The 19,743-nt window shown below is 46.7% G+C and overlaps 1 protein-coding gene across 1 annotated transcript; it reads right to left on the bottom strand.

Annotated features, from left to right (window-relative positions):
- Positions 1-421: 421 nt before the first annotated feature.
- Positions 422-17,992, bottom strand: NQO2 (N-ribosyldihydronicotinamide:quinone reductase 2). Its single transcript, XM_032861469.1, has 7 exons — positions 17,887-17,992; positions 13,127-13,272; positions 11,159-11,323; positions 5,836-5,966; positions 3,311-3,424; positions 2,316-2,417; positions 422-675 (listed from the first exon to the last, which is right to left on the bottom strand). The coding sequence occupies exons 2-7, from the start codon at positions 13,131-13,133 to the stop codon at positions 499-501; spliced, it is 696 nt and encodes a 231-aa protein (XP_032717360.1). The 5' UTR covers positions 13,134-13,272; positions 17,887-17,992; the 3' UTR covers positions 422-498.
- Positions 17,993-19,743: the final 1,751 nt, after the last annotated feature.

The raw sequence follows: 19,743 nt of genomic DNA, 5'->3' as shown, positions 1-19,743 counted from the left end.
AGCGATGCTGGGAGACTTTCACGGTAACCCCCACGCAATGACACTACATATGAGTTAAACAGCTGTTCACTGAAAACTTTAAAGCCACCATGCATGCGTGTACGAAAAAAAAAAAAGAGCGAGAGATGGAAGAAAAACGTCCACACATAGCACTGAAACACTAGCTATCAAAGATTCAACCTTTCTATGAAAAACCAGAAATTGCCAAGTTGAGTTATGAAATAAAGAAAAAGAAAAAAACTGCCATGACAGGAGAACTGTTTGAAAACAGGAATACCCGCGAAGGTTGATCACAGGGAGATGGAAAGACCTCAGAAGAGAAAAGCGGGCCCAGATGAATAATAGGCTCAGCTGGAAGAGAATTCAGGGTAACCAGCTGTAGGACACCCAGTCCTGCCCGACAGGAAATATCGCCAGCTCACTCTGTCAAAACTTCGTTTTATTACGGGAGCATCTTCTCTCTGCACGCGCGGGCAGACGTGGATGTGGCGTGAAGCGTCACTGCCCGAAATACCAAGGAGGCGTGCAGTCGATGGGCTCCTCCTCCCAGATGGTTTTCAGCCGCTGGGCCCAGGACGCCACCATGGCCTTCCTCTCTTCTTCTGAGGCAATCTCGGGAGCAAAACTGATCTGCGGGGCGAGGACTTTAAATCCACAGAAGTGCAACGCCCCGTGCTGCGGCCACAAGGAAAGCAGAGAACGGATCAGAAGCGGCATCCCTTCCGTGTCATTCAGGCAAACAACGAAAGGGGGGAAAGGACCTGAAATAAGCCTTCAAAGAAGAAAAGAACAACTTCACCGCTACTAGGTAACCAAAGACAACCGAACTGCCCTATACCCTTACGATGCGGGCAAGTGAGGTGAAGAACTCCTGGCAGCTGGAAACTTCCGATCATAATTGAGATTCATCTGTAATCTTCCCTTCTGACTCAGACAGTAAACCTTATGGTTTTGATCGATTAGGCAAATTATGGTACATTCATACAGTGGATTATGTGACATTATTCTAGCTATGGTGTATATCCACGTATGGTTGTTCAAGATGTGTCAAGGAAAAATAATAAGAAATCTGAAGCAGTGTTTGTGGTATACCATTTATGTAAAAACATAAACATAATAATGCTAATAAAAAATACACATGTAAAAATACATACGGGCCATAAGGAAATACATCAAATTATTGAAAGTAATTATTTTTAGGGAGGATTAAGAGGACTTTCTATTTTTATATTTTATACTCTCACTCTTTTTTCTTAATATGTATTTTTGAAAAATGAAAAGAATATATAAAGATTTTTTAAAAACCAGAAGAATTTAAGCTTGGCTCATGACCCCTAAGAGACGAGTTGACCTGTGGAGGAGGAAGTTCAGGCCTGTAAGTTATCACTTTCTCCCACAGAGCATCACAAAATGAATCACTATCTTTTCAAAGACAGCTCTTACTAGAAAATATCACTCTCCCCTCTCTGCACTCCTTGCCTTAAAACCCAGGCTTGCCCTACCAGGGGTAAGTCAGAGGGAAAGAGGCCCACAGGTCACTGTCCGTATCTTTAAAGAAAGCTTACAAGCTATTGAATATATGATCTCCTACTGCTGGACAAAAGTCCCTTTATAACATCCTAGAAGAATGGTTTGCCTCTAGGCTTCTGGGTTTCCTGGGAGCTTGGAGCCAGGATGTGGCTGCCTGACCCAGAGCCTGCTCCCTCTGCCCCGACCCACAGCTCAGTCCCTCAGCAAGGGGTGCCTCCCATGGGGACACCCCAGTTTGCCTGCATATGCACTGTCCCCTGCTGTCCCCTTCACAGACAGTCCAGGGGTGCACAAAGGCAGCTGGGTATCCACCTGAGAGCAGGCCCAGAGTCCCGGGAACCCGGGGAGGGGTGTGAGCTCTGGGGATGGGGCACGACCCCAGCTCCATGTACCATCACCTAAGGGAGGTGGAAGGCTGTCTGGGCTGCTGGCCCTGGGGCGCCTCTTGCCAGGGTCTGAGTGGGTTGCCGCCTTCACAAAGCACCGCCCGTCAGTGTAGACAGTGCCCTGGTGCTCCGCACACACTCACGGGACTGATAGCAGCTAACCAAGTTCAGCTTAGCTTCCACCCAACAAAGTCAAAGGCTGTCATTATAATAAATATGTGTTTCCCTATTGGCCCACTTTTTCAGTGCTAAGTAAGGCATTTGAAAGGGCAAAATGTTTTAACTTCTTGTATTCAGGTGGAGTAAAAATGGTCTGGATTCCAGGCTTCCATCACATCTCTGACTCCTGGGGGGGGGGGCTGCAGGGGAAGCAGAGGGGGTGAGGGGTGCAGTGGGTACCTGGAGGGGCCACAGGAAGTATCGGAAATCTCCACTGACTCCGGTTTTCGTGTACATCTCGGCTGTGCTCCCCGTGGTTAATGAGAGGAGGGCCAATTTATTCTGCAGAGGAGAAAACGAATCCATGTGACTCCGGCAGCAAGGTGCAGAAGGACCAGAAGGACCAGTCTGAGGTCAGTCCCTCCAGGAATGGACAAATGATAACATTCTCCTCGAACACACCCAGCTACAGGCAGCAACCACAGCCGCTGGGGACAGGGAAGGGACCAGACTGAGTGGACACGGGGCTCTGCTGCACCCCGACTTCTGGCAGACAGCAGGGTGTGATGCCAGGTGTGGACAGGCGAGGCCCAGATGCTGATCGCCTGGGCTGCTGTGAGGGCCAATGAGGCAGCAGGCCCCTGGCCAGGACCACTCATGGAATGGCAGCATTACTTCACCATCCACAGCGGACCTCGTGGCTCTACGGCTTCCTTACATGCCCTTATTTTCTGAGGCTTTCGGAATTAAGACATTATTTATTTCAGTAAGGAGTGAACTTAGTAACAAATTTACCGCTACTGCATTGTGCACGCACTGGGTTCCATGCAATGCTCTCTCTGCCACACACATCATATTATCCTGTTTTTCAAGGAGGAATGTGAAGCTGTGAGGTGAAGAAATGTGAGGCCCCGGCTTGACTCTGCATTCCAGCGCAGACGCCCTCGCCCGAGCTGGAGCTTACACCGTGGGGCCCACTGCAGCCCTCCCGTGACACCAACTCTGGGCCTTCCTTGGCCCCGCCGTGCAGTTCACAGCAGATGCATCTATATTCCTCACTAGACAAAAGCCCCATGACCTCAGAAATGACGCTTTCCTTGCCCAAGTACAGCACAGAGGGCTTTGCACACAGCTGGTGCTCGATCAGTGTTTGTTGATGAAAAAGCAAACTAGAAACAGGACTTGAGGAGATGCCCCCCACCAGTATGCAGAGATCCGTATGCTGGGGCACGTACCTTGAGAAAACCGGCGTCGTAGAATCCTGGGATGTCAAAGGCAAAGCCCTGGCATAGGACCCTGTCCATCCAGCCCTTCAGGATAGCCGGCATGCCGAACCAGTACAGCGGGAACTGTGGACACAACACCAGGGAAAAATGGATGCTGCAGGCTGTCTGACGTGACAGGTTTGCTGATCTGGAAGGAATCCCACTGTCTTCCTCTTCCCAGCGGGCTGGGCAGGCGAGTATAACCAGAGGGCAGCACGACCAGGAGACTTTCTTCCCCTTCGCTTGGGGGCATGCAGCATGGACAGGGTGATGGTAGGCAGGGGGGCAGAGCTGACCATGGTCCTGGTTGCTGTTACAGGTGGCTCTGTGTCCCCCGACCAGGACAGCCCCATCGGCTGGTCCTTGAGCAGATGGTGCTAGGAAGTTCTGGACGCTAGCTCAGTGGCAGCAGTCCCTGTGACTGATCTAATCAAGGAGCACCAGAGAAAGGTATGGAAAAGAATCTGGCCCTTTCCAGTTGCTGCCCTCTGGAAGTCAGACTGAGTTAAGTTCTGAGAAGCTCTGGATTTTGACACAAACGAAAGCCTTATAACCTCAGATTCTACACATCAGCAATAAGATCGACCTGAAGTCCATCCTGGTCTCCACAGAACCCCTACACTATATCCAGAATCATCATAAATGACAGGAGATGAGCAGATAATGACCTGTTACCAAAGGCAGAGGGAAACCCGTGTTTCATGTGCTTTTGCTATAAATCTAATACAGTACTTGGCATTGAAATTTAAACTCCATGGCCCACTGCTGTGTGATGCTGACAAGTTACTTCGCCTCCCTGTGCCTCCTTTTCCTCATCTGGCAACAAGGCTAGTACATCTTACTAGGCCACAGCATCGTGGGGAGGATTCCATGACACGAAACAGTGCTTAGAACAGAGTAAATGCTCAGTGAGTGATGGGGAGTAGTGATCACTACTAAGTAGTAGTGAGGAATGAAGTTCTTATTAATGTTGAATGAAAAACAGTACACTTACAATGCAGGCCCTCTGGGCAAAGCGTCAGGAAAAGAGGAAAGGCAGAGGGAAAGGAGCTGTGAGATGGAGTAGCGAAAAAGAAAGAGGAGTACAGAAAGGACAGGCCTTGGCTTGCTTTAGCTATCCAGGAGTGCAGGAGCGGGGATAAAGGAGAGACGGGCTCCACGTTGCCTGAAACCAGGGGACAGGAAAGAAGAGTCAGAGAGCTCAGTATGGTTCTGCTTGGACCATGGGCCCAGATTGCTGGGCCAGCTGTGATACAGCTTCACTGTCCAGGTGTGGCTACTATCCTGTGGATGACAAAGCATGGGGCAAGCACGCTCGGTGGCACCGTGATCCAGCCACGCAGAATTGGGATGGAAGCACAATTCGCACTCTGATCAGGTTAGCCGCTCCAGGTTGCCTGGGAAAGAAAGGGAAGGGGCCAGGAGTGGGCGTCTAGACGTAGCTAGCCTGGGTGGGGCAGAAGAGGAGGGCTGAAGCATTCCCTTCTCCCACGCGGGTCGGGTTATTTTACCAAGGGTTTGTGAACTTTGCCTTCTGGACATGTTGTTTCACCTGGAAACTGGTCGCAGCCTCACCCCTCCCCGGCACGTGGGGGTCTTGTTCTCTCACCCACTCCCCGCCTTTCCTCTGTGTTGGTAACAGAGACAACTGGGACCCATCAGATCCATCTTGGAGATTCCGGACCTAGAGCCCCCAGTCCGTGGTGTGCAGCAAGAGGACAGAGCCTGCATGTGGGGAGCAGCAGAGGAGAATCAGAGTGAGAGGGCAGAAAGGTCCCTGAAGCCCAGCTAGCCTGTCCTTGGCTTCCACGAGACCCAAGGGATCAGGGCCCTGAAAATAAATTTCTTTTTTTTAGTTGACTTGGATTTCTGTCAACCCAACAGCTCCCCCAAAGCACGCTTACTTTGCTGCCAGGCTCACCATTCCCCCTGTGGGTACACATGCCTGTCTAGCTGGGGAAGGGGGGGGGGTGTGTGGTCGGGATGAGTTAGAAACCACAGAAGCAGGATCCCGGCCCAGTTCTCTCTGCAGGGAGTCCTAAGCTGGGGCAATTTGTTAATGAGTGCACAGGTGGGTTGGTGAGGAAACCAGTGACAGGAAGAAAACAAAAGATGACTTTCCTCTTAATAATTGAGATATTTAGGGCAGGAGTTGCATTTAGACCAAATTACCTTGCGTCAACAAATCTGGTTTTCACGCAGCCTCTGCCTATGTGGGGTGGGGAGCAGAAGGGAATGAAGGCAAGTCCCCCTACACGATGCAGATGCTTCTCAGAGCGCTGGGCTACAGGGGAATTCCTTACTACTTACTTGGGAGTCAGGATCTTGAATGAATATTGGCTACACGGATCTCCTTACTTAATTAGACATAAGTAAGTGTGCAAATGTGCTAACAACATTAATACCATTTCTTAGAAGTGTGCGACTCAATATTTGGAAAGAGCTTGTATATGGAATGAATCTAATTTGTTATAATAATTGGAGACAAAACAAACCTGAAATATCACTAGATCAGCTTCCTGAACCTTTTTCTGTTCGTCAGTTATGTCACTGGCCAGACACCTCCTCTTAAAGGCTTCATATGCTTCCACCCCATAGTTGAAAAACTCAGGATTAGAGAGGGCACCTGGAGAAGAAAAGGCCAAATGTTCTCACTCTCATATGCGCACCCACAGCCCGTCCTGGCCAATCCCACTGGCATCCCCATTACCTGGACTCCCTAAAGCAAGTGGCCGGACATTCACTGAGACCCCACCAGGTGCTGGGCCCTGGGGGTCAGGCTACGGAAATAAAAAGAGAAGAAGCTACTGTTCTCATCTGGGACTCAAAGTCCAGTAAGAGTAGATAATAACCACATGATGAATATACAAGACAACAGTCAAGCTAGCTCCATCTAATGTTACTTCCAGAGAAGCCTCCCATCTTATAATAAAGATGCATATGGTCTAACCCAGTACAGCAGTGGCTGGCTCTGCTTGCTTGGGCTAGTGATGAGCTTTGTAAACCAGGCTTTGAAGATGGGCGGGAGTTCACCAGGTGCCCTGGAGGGAAGAGACAGGACAGTCTGGGCATAAGACACAGAGAAGGCAGGGTGTCCAGCAACCGGGCCTGTCCAGGAAAGGGCCACCATGAGGCAACCTCCAAAGCAATGGGTGAAAGGCCAGGGGGGCTGCAGATGATGTGAGCAGAGAGATGGGCCATGTCTTGTGAGCCTTCTCGTGGAGCTTGAACTTCTCCTGCCTGTGGGGAGCCCTGTGGCGTAGGCAGGAAATACATGAATGCTCTGTGGGTGTGCACGAGCTCAGTGTAGCTGCAGGGATGCAAGAGCGAGCCAGGTGGGGGAGGCACAGTTAGGCAGCAGCAGTGGGGGGTGGGAGGAGGGGGCTACGGTAGAACTTACAGCACTGCCCACGGCAACCAAAATGATAAGTTATTTTGATCTATGTTTTTAACTGGGAACTTGTCAACAAAAAGGATTCATCAATCCCAGCTTACCATTCACTGAGGACCCTCTACCTATCAGGTGCTGTGCTCCACACACATTGCCCTTTCCGTCTTTATAACAACTGGGAAGTGTAAGTCCCAGTCTACCAAAGAGGAAACTGAGACTTTAGAGAGGCTCAGTGACTAGTTCCATACCACAGAGGTTTTGGTGGCAGCAGAGGTGGGACGACCAGGCCAGGTGTGAATCACTCCACCACATGGGGTCTGGAAAGGAGCAGACACACCCCCAGCCATGTGGAGAGGAACTGAAAGGAAGACTGAATCCAAGCTCTTTAAATAGACTCATACTTTAGAAATAGGTCAACGTTCCTTGCTTCCTCTTTTAATCTACATGTATTTGATTTTCATCCAAAAAACACCTACTGAGTATTTCCTGAGTATGAGGTTCTGTACTGACAGGAAAACCCAGAGGGTAACTGCTACAGGCAAGAGGTCGTGTTCTCTCAGGCAGGTTCTAGGTAGGGTTTTGGCCAGTCACCATGTGTGGAACCTACAGCAGGCCTGGGGTGGTTCTGATGATGGTGAACAAAGATGAAAAGAGGTACGTAGGCCGAATATATTCCAAGTAAATTTCAAAAGTAAATATCAAAGTAAAGGTATCTAAGTATCATTGGAAAGTAAGAATACTTTTGTAAGTGTGGGTATGGGGAGGCCTTCCTAAGCAAGGCAGAAAACCCAGAGCCATAAAACAAAGACTGGCACAGAGCTTGAAATAAAAGGTGGGAACAACATAGATATAAATCAGCAGGGGAACTGGTGAGTAAGTTATATTACATCCCATGGAGTGCTATGCAATCATTTAAAACTTAAGACTTCCCAAGATCTAAGTGAATAAAAAGCAAGTCCCATGACGTGGCACCATTTACATCTGTATCCATAGAGTTTTGAAACTATAATTTACATGGATATGTACCCTTGTTGATATTTAAAGTAAGATCCACAATGATCTACACCAAAAAGTTAAACTAATTTGTCTCCATGGACAGGGTCGGACTATGGAGTATGTATGAAAAGGGGCTGCACTTCTTACCCTATATGTTCATCTTATTCAGTATATTTTAAAATATTTTTAAAAATAAGCTTGTGTTACTTTATCCACTTAAAAACATAAGAGTCTTAAAAAAAAAAAAAGAAAGAGTCTGTTTTCCCAGTCCCTGCTCTGTTGTTCCTTAAGTGAAAATGAATGACTGATTTATTAAAACGGAAGAAAGACAAGAAGATACAGGATGTCAGCTATTACCATCGATATTAAATATTAAACCTTGGGATTATCACTAACACAATTATAAACAGAAAGAAATTAAAGGTATTGAATACTGGAAAGGCTGAGGTGAAATTATCATTATTTGCAGATGATCTGATGGTATATCCAGAAAGCCCCAGAGAATGAGCTAAAAATCTACTACAAACAGTAAGAAAATTAGTCGTGGCTGGGTACACACACACTCGCAGGCACACAAACAGGCACACAGAGATTATCCCTCTTCACGTAGAGAAACGAAAACCAACTCAAGTATTATGCAAGATCTGTATGAAGAGCTGCAGGGTTGTTCAGGAAGACGGGAGCAAATGAAAAGTCATACCTTCTCCTGGGTAGGATCAGTATAATGGAAGTTCATCTGTAAGTTTAATGGAATCTCAATAAAGATATCATCAGGTTACTTCCTGAATCTGGAAAGTTAATTCAAAAGATTTTATAGAAAAGTAAAGTAAACTAGCTAGAAAAATAGAAAATAAGGCAAACATGGCAACCTAATTCTATCAGATACTGTATCACTTTCCAAAATAATTAAAGCCATGCTGTACTAAATCCATGAACAGACAGGAAAAAAAAAACAAAACCCAATAGAATACAAAGTGTAGAACAGAATCAAAGGTACATGAGAAGTAAAATCACAGTGAAGGTGGCATTTTAATTTAGGGGCTGGATCATGCAATAAATGATTATGAGACAACAAGTGAGTTCTTAGAAAAAATATTGGACCCATACCAAAATAAATTTTAAGTAGATAAAATATTTTTTTAAAGTAAAATGTGTCAAACACTAGACAAGACTATAAAATTAAAAAAAAAATCTTAGAATTTATATAAGCGTGACACAAAATCTAGAAGTCATGGAAGAAAAAGACTGATCAAAAGCTAACTAGGTAAATAAAATCCTACATGGAAAAAACAAAACCAACATAAGCAAAGTCAAAACAAAACACATATTAAGTAAAAATTGTCTGTTTACAATTCATATCCCACATAAGAAACTAATTTTTTAATATATAAAGAGCTCTTTAAAACCAATAAGAGACATAGGAGAATAATGAGTAAGGAATATAAAATATTTAAATTTTGTTAATATAAACATTTATAATTATAAAATACTAAATATAAAGCTAAAAGTATCTCACTTTTCAAAAAGAGTATTTTAGAAAATGCATGCAAAACATCATGTTGTTAAAAAAAAAAAAATCCAGTCAAGAAATGGGCAGAAGACATGACCAGACATTCTTCCACAGAACACATACAAATGGCCAACAGACACATGAAAAAAATGCTCCACATCCCTCGGCGTCAGGGAAATACAAATCAAAACCACGATGAGAGACCACTTCGTACCAGTCGGAATAGCTAAAATCAACAAGACAGCAAATGACAAGTGCTGGAGAGGATGTGGTGAAAGGGAACCCTCTTACACTGTTGATGGGAATGCAAGCTGGTGCAGCCACTTTTGGAAAATAGTATACAGGTTTTTCAAAAAGTTAAAAATAGAGCTACCCTAAGGCTCAGCAACTGCACTACTAGATATTTTTCCAGAGGATACAAACACAGTGATTTGGAGGGGCACCTGCACCCCAGTGTATACAGCAGCAATGTCCACTACAGCCAAACTATGGGAAGAGCTGAGATGTCCATCGACAGAGGATTGGATAAAGAAGATGGGGTCCGTATATACAATGGAATACCACTCAGCCATCAAAAAGAAGTCTTGCCATTTGCAACATATGAATGGAACTAGAGAATATTATGCTAAGGGAAATAAGTCAGTCAGAAAAAGACAAATACCATATGATTTCCCTCATATGTGGAATTTAAGAGACAAAACAGATAAACACGGGGAAGGGAAGGAAAAATTAAGTAAGATGAAAATAGAGAGGGAGACAAACCACAAGAGACTCTCAACTACAGGAAACAAACTGAGGGTTGCTGAAGGGGAGGTGGGTAGGGGGATGGGGTAACTGGGTGATGGGCATGAAGGAGGGCACTTGGTGTAATGAGCACGGGGCGTTAGATGCAACTGATGAATCACTAAACGCTACCTCTGAAACTAATAATTTTAAAAATACCAGGAAAAAACCCCCCAAAACCCCTCATGCTGTATACCTTAAGTATATATAAATTTTGTCAACTATGTCTCAATGCAGCTGCGAAAAAGAGAAAATGCTTCTTACATAAACACAGGGAGTAAAGCTTACTTACAATGAGAGAAAGGCACATCAGAACTATACTGGGAGGCCATTCTTTACCTGACAGACTGGAATTTATCAAAATCGGTCATGCAGAGGAAATGAGCATTTGCAAACATGTCGGTGTGACTGTAAACTGGTCCATTTACCATCTGATATTATCTACAAAAATCAAGACTGCACCTTCCCTCTGACCAGCAATTCTACCTCTAGATACACCTGGATACGTAGAAAAACACACATGGCCATGATTCTTCCTTATAGCTCTGTGTGTAACAGGAAAAGATCAGGAATGATCTGAAATGCCAGGGCAGTAGGGGCTACTTGAACTATGACACCTCCACACAGTGAACTCTGGGCAGTGAAAACACACGCAATGTGCAACACCTGTAAAATATGCTACCGTTTTGAAACAAAGTGGAGAGAAAATGGAGACTATCCCTGTAACTGCGTTCCATAGCACAGATAACTCTGGAGGGACACAGAGACAAGTGAACGCCCTGGTGGGACAGGGATGGGAAAAAGATCTGCCATGTAGACTCTCCCAACTTGAGAACTGGGTACCGTGTGCAGTGGTTAGTTTTGTCAAAACATTTTTTCCATTTAAAAATTAGAAAAAACAAAGTTAAAAGAAACAGGGGTGCCAGGGTGGCTCAGTCGGTTAAGCGTCTGCCTTCAGCTCAGGTCATTGGGATTGAGCCCCGCATCGGGCTCCCTGCTCAGCAGGGAGTCTGCTTTTCTCTCTGCCCTTCACCCAGCTCGTGCTCTGTCTCTCTCTCAAATAAATAAATAAATAAATAAATAAATAAAATCTCACCCCAAAGTTCAAACAACAAACACCATTCAGCCCATGACTCACCGATGACATCCTTCCTGGTGGCCCGCGGCTCGAAGTCCATGGCGTACAGATCGGAGATGGTGACGGTGCAGCCCTGCTTGCTGAGTTCCTCTACTGCCACTTTCTTCAAGGACCCATTTAAAGACTTGGGTTCTTGGTGGGCATAGACAATGAGCACTTTCTTGCCTGTATCGGAAAAGAAATGATTTCTCCTGAAGAACAATTCCTCTTGGTCAAAATTCCAAGAAGACTAAGATAACAACAAAACGTAGTTTTTGTGTTGGTCCAGCGTAGTTGGAACACAGGTTCAAGTTAGGAAATACCAACCTTTGTCACAGGTAACAGTTTTCACGTAATGAACAGTTTTAAGAGTCCAGTTATAACATAGCTCGTGGTTGCCTGAGTTTACTAATGCACAGATATAAAATGGGTCAAATTAGGATTCCTCAAAAATAACACATGAATTTCTTGAAAGGCCCGAGCTATAGCAGTTATCGTCTATCAGAGGTTTCCGCCCTGTTGACAAACACCAAAAGTGAAAGCTACCATGACGAATTTCTCCAGCTAACCCTACTTTGGCAGGCATCGGCTATGGACAGCTCTGTCTCCTTCTCCTTCAGGCCCACAGAAATGGGACGAGTAAACCAGGCAGGGAAAATCAGACCCCTAACCCCAGAGGGAGGCAGGGTCTAGACAGAGCCCGCTTTGAGTGACAAGGCTGATGTAAAGTCTCTATGAAGAGTCTCAGCTTTATAAGTCCTGCCTGTGTCATTAACACCAAGCCTCTGAAGCACATCTCCCTCATTCAGAAGATTCTGGGAGGTCATGTACTGATTTATTCTGGGAGGCGGCTTTGGTCATTTGCTTAAATTTGTCCTCGGTAATGTCAAAGACTAAAATGTTTGAACTCTTGATTTAAATTTTTCGTTTTAGGCCCCTAAGGAGGAAATACCAATGTTAGTTTGAAGCAGTTTCAGGCACTCAACTGGGTATAAAGGTTGGATTCAAGGGCTTAGGTTAATGGTTAACATTTTTATTTTAACTTCTCAGACTCACTGGTGACATAGGAACTCTACCAATGGATACAAATGAAACATCCACATCAGTGGTTCTCAGGTGGGGGCGGTATCCCCTCCCAGGGGGACAGCTCACAATGTCTGGAGACACTCTGAGTTGTCACTGCTAGGGAGAGTGCAGCTGGCATCTGGTAGATAGATACCGGGAGAGCTGCTAGACATCCTACAATGGACAGGACACACCATACCAAAGGGTCATTGGCCCAGGATGTCAGTAGTGCTCAGGGTCAGAAGCCCGAGTCTACACCAGACTGTGTCAAGTAAGGTGGGTCCTTACATTCTAAAATGAAGAATTTTTGACAGAGAAAGAGAAAGCATAATTAGGGGGAGCAGCAGGCAGAGGGAGAGGGAGAAGCAGGCTTTCCGCTGAGCAGGGAGCCCAATATGGGGCTCGATCCCAGGACCCTGGCATCATGACCTGAGCCGAAGGCAGATGCTTAACCGACTGAGCCACCCTAGTGTCCCCTTGAAATTAAGAATTTTTATGCCATATTGTTGAGAGGAACAATAAGCTGCAGAATGGTATGTGTGTGTGTGTGTGTGCATGTGTGCGTGTGAGCAGGGACAAGAATAAAAATTGAGTCATGCTGAATTTTAAACCATGGTTACTTCTGAGGTTCACTCACTCAGTATAAGTATTTATGAGCACTACCATAGCCTGGGTATCATTCCAGAGACTAGAGGCAGAGCAAAAATAAGATAAGTATGGCTGCCATTTTTGAAGAACTTATAGTCTGGTGGGGTTTGAAATGCACAACAGAACAAGAAAATACAAAACAAGATAATTCCAAATAGTGATTCATGTTAAAAACAAAACATTTCAGTGTTGTTTGGGTTTTTATAACACATTTAATTTCTAATTAAAATTTTTTTTTTTTTTAAAAAGCTTATCTCCCCCATAGGTTACAGTCACCTGCCATGTTCTAAGATGATGAATTCTTCCACTCTGACTACTACCAAAGGGAGTGTCTGCTGTTAATCCTGGGCACGGAAGGATTCAGAGGGCAAGCTGCAGGCCTTCAGCTGTGGTCGGTGGCTCTGCTCAGCAACACCAACAATCTGGAAGAGAACACAAACACGTGAGGGAAGGGGACAGATGTGGTGAGGTCAGTCTACCAACGGCAGGCCTCAGGAAGGACATGTGGATGGGTATGAAAAAAGCTTTCTCAAGAGGGGCAAGGAACCACTTGAAGATTTCAGCCTCAGAGGACATATCATGCAGGGTGCCAAAACCAAGACTTTTTTTTTTTTTTTTTTTTTTTTGAGGACTCGGAACCTTCCATGAAGGTAGTCAAAACAAAGAGGTCCTAGAAAATGAGATATGATAAGAAGCAGGAGACATGTTTCTGTGTCCTTCCTCCCTCTCCCACATTTCCATGTCCCCACCCACCAGTAATCAACACAGCGGAACAGACAAAGGTCAGGGGTGTTGGTCAGAAATTCAGTTACCATATCTACTGTGGTCTGCAAAGTCCCAGCAAGGTTGAGAAGAGCAAGACAGACAAGACATGGTGGCCTGCACGTAATAAGGCTCTGGAAAAATATTAGTTCTCCCGAGAAGGCCTCAAAGGCACAAGAGAAGCCTGAATCCTTACTCCAGGCTAGCCAGCTCTCAAATAATCAGTTTCATTCTGGGAAAGACAAGACCCCTCCAACAAGCCTGCTCCCTCTGCCAGAAGAAACAGCCCACACAGAGCCTGTGGCTCAGGGTCAGTGTGGAGATGCTGTGGGATGCATGTTGTATCAAATGACAATTTTTTAAGATTTTTTTTATTTATTTGATACAAAGAGAGAGAATACAAGCAGGCAGAGCAGCAAGCAGAGGAGAGGGAGAAGCAGACTCCCCATGGAGCAGGGAGCCCTATGTGGGGCTCGATCCCAGAACCCTGGCATCATGACCTGAGCCGAAGGCAGCTGCTTGACCAACTGAGCCACCCAGGCGCCCCATCAAATGACAATTTAAACATATCAGTGCATCTTTATCGGGTAACAAGAACAGAGAGACAGAAAACAGGCTTATCCATGGTCACAACTGGAATCTGGAGCAGGGCCTCATTTAGCCTCTTCCTGGGCCCTCCACGCCTCCGGCTGTCCGGGAGCTGTGGGTCAAGGGCTGAGGTATGCAGAATGCTGCCAAGAAGTGAGGGTGGGCTGCAGGGGAATGGGCTCTGGCCCAGGTAGGCTGTCCCAGGGACAGAAAGAAAAAGAGATTTAAATAATAGTGGCCGGAACTGAGTCAAGGGCAGGCAGGATGCTTAACTGGAGCTGGGGCAAAGAGCTCTGGTCAGACAGAGGGTGGGAACGCCAACACCATCATACCTCAAAGGTGAGTTTAAATCCTGCCCATTTGCTCAAGTTGACTACTGACTCAACAGTTGGGAATCTGCGTCTTTGGCTATCCAACATCCCCTCCTGTTTTTCACCAACAGTGCTTGAATTTACTCAGGTGTCAGTGTGTCCAGCTAGTCCCTCCATTTCCCAGTCTTCCACTCAGGGGTGGCCAAAGAAGTGAGGGAGAAGCCATTACATGTGGCTCCAAGGACATATCCTTAAAAGGGCTGACCCGGGAGGGGCGAGGAGGGTGAGGGCACCATTTCAGCCCCGGCCACTGGCCTTCCTCTGAGCCGCACTGTGGAATGACAGCTAGGGCTCTGTCATTAATTTGTTGTCATGGGGGTAGACGCTCTGGACTAAGGACGGCAGCGCAGAGATATGAAAGGAACCTGGATTCCTGATGCTTCCTTGGGGCTGTGAGGCGGTTATGAATTGCAACCTTCAGACTTCTTCATACGGGAGAGCAAACGTGGAATCGTGGTTAAGCTGCCTGGAGTTGACTGTCCATCAAGAGCAGTGAATGGAACACAATTCCAATCTATGCATTCGTTCAGCTGGGTCACCGACTGATAGGAGGACTCTGGCCAAGTACTGCGCCTGGTTGGGGAGGCTACAGCAGTGAACAAGACAGGCAAGAATGGAACTTTATACTCTCAGCTGGAGGAGGGGGAAGCTGGGCAGACAAAACCAGCAGGCAAAGAAGGCAACCATAATATTCAAGATAGTGGTAAGTACTAATAATAATGCTAAGTAACAGAGATAGTGATAAGAAAACAAAGTCTTTTTGTGACTAAAATGGCATGGGATACATTTGCTATTTTAGATAGGAGCTCCAGGAAAGTATCTCTGGGAATAAGGATGTGAATGATGTTAGGGACCCAGTCATGCAAATATCAGAGGTTTAGGCAGAGGGAATGGCAAGAAAGAGGCCTGAGGTAAGAACTGGCCTGGAGTGTTCAAGAAAGCCTGTCTGACTAGCCTTCGCCTTTAAAAAAAAAAAAAAAAAGTTGGATGGTGGGAGATGTGGTCAGAGAGGTGAGGTGGGGTCTGTAGGCTGGGGAAAGGATCTTACTCAGACTAACGGAGAGCCACTGCAGCATCTTAAGCAGGAGAATGGCAGGATCTGATTACTTTTTTTTTTTTTTAAGATTTTATTTATTTGATAGAGACAGAGAGATCACAAGTAGGCAGAGAGGCAGGCAGAGACAGACAGGGAAGCAGGCTCCCCGCTGAGCAGAGAGCCCGATGCAGGGCTAGATCCCAGGATCCTGAGATCATGACCTGAGCCGAAGGCAGAGGCTCAACCCACTGAGCCACCCAGGCGCCAGGATCTGATTACTTTTGAAAAGGTTATCAGTGTCACAGCCGGCTTTGGGAACACCTTATCCTGAGATTCTATTTGGGTTTGGATAAAACGCTTTAATTTTAATGTCCATGACAATGCATGCATTCTTTTGTATCCCCAGGCCTCACCATTCACTGCTGTTTTGCTTGACCCAGTTTCCATATTTACATCCATATTGCCTGGCCGCCAGAGGCATTTGAGTTCATGACTCCCCATCTCGTCCATTCTTCTATTTGTAGAGGGTAAGACACAGACCCAGGAAGTGAACGACTTGTCCAAAATCAGAGAAGAGACTCCAAGCCAGGATCCTTAGTAGCTGTCCAGTGCTCTTCAACGCTCTCCCCACTCACCTTGCTTAACACCCTCCTGCACAGAGGCAGTTTCCTTTGTTAGGAAGAAGGCACTTACCCAGCTCAAAAAGAAAAAGGAACCATGCGGTGTGTGAAAGTTAATAAAGGGAAATATCATTTGAAGTGGAGTCAGGACACCCCATAGGGGGACCTCTCACCCATATACTTCCCCTCACAGCAAACCTTACATTCCTGAACAGGAAGACGTTCATTTTATAGCCCCAGCGGGAGGAAGAAAGATTTTTTTTTCTCCTTGCCCAGCAACAGTCCAGTTAGTAAGAAACTGCCACAACTCAGCCCACCAGAAAGGATCACCACCCTGAACTCTTTCCTTCCTCCAAGAGGCTCAACAGACCTTTGTTTAAAGCAGTTCTTCCCAAATGCCTCCTTTTTCTCTATAATGTTCCTCTGTTCCTCTCCTTTGTTCTCCAGACTGACCTATGGTTTGCCATAGCCTGCAGGTCCCACATTGGAATTCCTCTGCAATTCCTGAATACACTCATTTTGCTAGTAAAATAACTGTTTTTGTTTGGTCACCAGGTTATTAAACTATATATACCATACCAAATGGGCTCTGATATTTTCATGCATATTATTTCATCTTAATTCGCAGAGTACCCAGAAACTATTTATAATATTTTCATTTGATTTCTGTGAAAATTAATAAAAGGAAGGATCATTTAGAGTGGAGTCGGGGGCCAGCAGGAGCAGCCCTTGCACGTTACCGCTTGGTCAGCCGCAGATCCAAGCCAAAGAGACAGATGCACTTTGCAGAGAGATACTACCTAAGTGTCCCAGCAGGAAGTAGAAAGGTTTCCTCTTGGACGAGCAACAGTCCAGCTAAGGGGAAGCTGTCGTACTCAGCCAATGAGAAGCCAGTATACTTGGAACTCTGGCGTTGCTCCAGCGGACTTTCTGGTTCTAACAGCCTTCCCAACTCCCCTCTCCCAGCATTGCTCCTGTTCCTTCTGGGCAATTGCCTGTGGCTTTACCTGAGCTTGCTTGTTCCAGACGGCAAATCTCCGCAGTTCCCAAATAAACCTTTTTTTTTTTTTTTTTTTTTGGCTGGTAAAATAACTGTCACTTTTATTTTTAAGGTTAAGAGTTTTTAAAAACATGTATGCATGCCCAAATGTGCGCATTTCTCTTACTGGGCACCCAAGTTATTTGTTTCCCCTCCCAACTATAAACAGCACTGCTAGCCGATGTCTCCTTTAATACATATTCCTTTTCATTCCTTTAGCTAATATTCTCAGGAAGACAAAAGGCTGAAGACTATTTTTCTAGGATCTGCTACAGACAGCCAGGAGCCAAAACAGAGGCGGCTCCCTGCGGCCAGCGTAGCCCTGGCCGGTGCTCCGCGGGCCTAAATGATGGCACGTCCTGTCCACACCGACCCTGGGCGGCCTGTTTCATTTTTAACACGAGGGTAATCATACCACGTACCTCCTAGGGCAGAGGGCCCGTTAGAGGAGACGATTCGGCTAAACACTCACAACCGGACCGAGCACACGGTAAGAGGTAAGTACAGTGCCAGGGTCCAAGGGTGAATGGCCCGCGGCGCGGACCGCAGCGTCCCGGAAAGTGCCCCCCAACCCTCATCCCGCGCCAACGCCCCGCACCCTGGCGAGGGAAGGCCCTCACCTTGAGGGCAGCGCAGGACCCGGAGAAGCAGCTGCAGGTCTCAGACCTCCGCCTTCAGGAGGAAAGCCCCCGGCGTCCGAGCTAGCTTCCAGCCCCCGAGGCCCCGCACTCTAAGACGTCCGCTGGGCGCCCAACTGCGGCTGCGCTCCGCGCTGCCAGGCCGCGTGCACTGGCGCTGCCCCGCGGGTCCTCAGAGCCCCGGCACTCCCTTGTCCCAGCACCTCCCCCCGCCTGGGCGGTCCTGACCTGTGCCCCGCCCCACACCTGTAGCAGTGGCTCTGGACCCGGGCTGGGGAGGGGAAGCCCTCCTTCCGTGAGCGTCTTCCCTTCTCCATCCCTGGTTAGGTGTCCAGGTTAAAAAAGGCGGGTCCACGGCGTAGTACTTAGCAATGAAAAGCAACGAACACCCAACAGCCTGTGAGACTCTCCAGAAAATTATGCTGAGTGAAAAGAGCCAGTCTCAAGAGGTTCCACGCTGTAGGACTTACTTTATGTGACATTCTTGAAATGACAAATTACAGAAATGGAGCACAGGTTAGTGGTTGCCAGGGTTTAGGAAGAGGGTAACTGGGAACAACAGGGACCCTTGTGGTGATGGAAATATTCTGTATGGGACCGTGTCAATGTCAGTATCCTGGCTGCGATACTGCACTGTAGTTTGGCAGAATGTTCCCGGTGCAGGATTCTGAATAAAGGGCAGAGGGGCTGTCTCTGTACTTTCTTTCTTTCTCTCTCTCTCCCCCTCCCTCCCTCCCTTCTTTCCCTCCCTCTTTTTCTTTCCTTTCCTCTCCTCTCCTTCTCTTCTCTTCTCTTTTCTCCTCTCCTCTTCTATTTTCTTTTTGTTTCATTTTGTTTCTTTCTCTTTCGTAGGCTCCAGGACCCTGAGATCAAGCCCAGAGCTGAGATCAAGGGTGTGACTTAACCAGCTCAACCAGCTGGCCACCCACATGCCCCACATGCCCCTCTGGGTTGTTTCTTAAATGACACGGGAGTCTACAATTTTCTGAAAAGAAAAAGCTTAATCAAAGAAGAGGAATGTTCAAGGCCAAGGATATCCCCTAGAAGGCAGAGAGGTACATGAACCAGAGCCTGGTGTGTGTGTGCATGTGTGAGAGAGAAAGGTGCTGGTGAGCAGTTTGGGCTAATTATCTTTTCCTTTTTTCCCCAGCTCTTTCTAGTTTATGCTACCTCATTTGATAGCCCGCCTTCCTTTGTGACTTTCTCAAGGACCCTCCCCAAACTCTATGCTTTGATTTCTGGTGTCCTCAGATGGATTCAGCAGTGAGAATATGGCCTCTCTGAGATGCCCTCATGCAGGCAGGGAACAGGGAACAGGGCCGCCTCCTCTTGTGAGCCCAGGAGATCCCGGAGGCAGCTTTCATTTTAGAATGACCTTTGTCAGAGGAAAAAGTGCTTGAGGCACTTTCTGATGGACTAGAATGTCCCCAAAGGTGACGTTTGCTTTGTCTTATCCCCCTTTCTGTTGACTCACTGAGGGGATGTCCTCACATCATCTCTGTGTCACGGAAGGAAACGATTCATCCTAAAAGGAAGGTGCGGCCCTCTGGCATAACTGAAGGGAAGCTTCCTTAGGAGGAGGGCAAGTAACCCTATTGCCAGGTCTCTTGTATTGTGTGGACTTCTAAGACCTCTGGGTGATGTGGGTGCCGTGGGAAGACCAGGTAACTGTGGAATAGCAAATGCCAGAACCAGTCTTGGGGGCATCTTAGTCTTGGTATGAGAACTGAAAGAACCGGGGAGTAAGAGAAACCAAGGCTCACTCTCTGAAAAACAAGAAGTAGAGGGAAAATTGGAACGGCGCGTTTATTATGCTTCTGTGTGGTCTGACAGCGCCAT

The sequence above is a fragment of the Lontra canadensis genome, unplaced genomic scaffold (assembly GCF_010015895.1).
Source record: "Lontra canadensis isolate GAN:19392208 unplaced genomic scaffold, GSC_riverotter_1.0 scaffold21, whole genome shotgun sequence".
In the NCBI taxonomy this organism is placed as follows: Eukaryota; Metazoa; Chordata; class Mammalia; order Carnivora; family Mustelidae; genus Lontra; species Lontra canadensis.
Note: the sequence above shows the minus strand (reverse complement) of the source record. Positions and strands in the feature narration are given on the sequence as shown.

Excerpts from the sequence above, each read along its gene's own strand:
- NQO2 (XM_032861469.1), bottom strand. Across the intron at positions 3,425-5,835 it reads CTGATCTAGTGATATTTCAG|TTCCCGCTGTACTGGTTCGG; the intron begins GTTTGTTTTGTC and ends TTGTGTCCACAG. Across the intron at positions 676-2,315 it reads ACTTCCTGTGGCCCCTCCAG|CACGGGGCGTTGCACTTCTG; the intron begins GTACCCACTGCA and ends TTGTGGCCGCAG.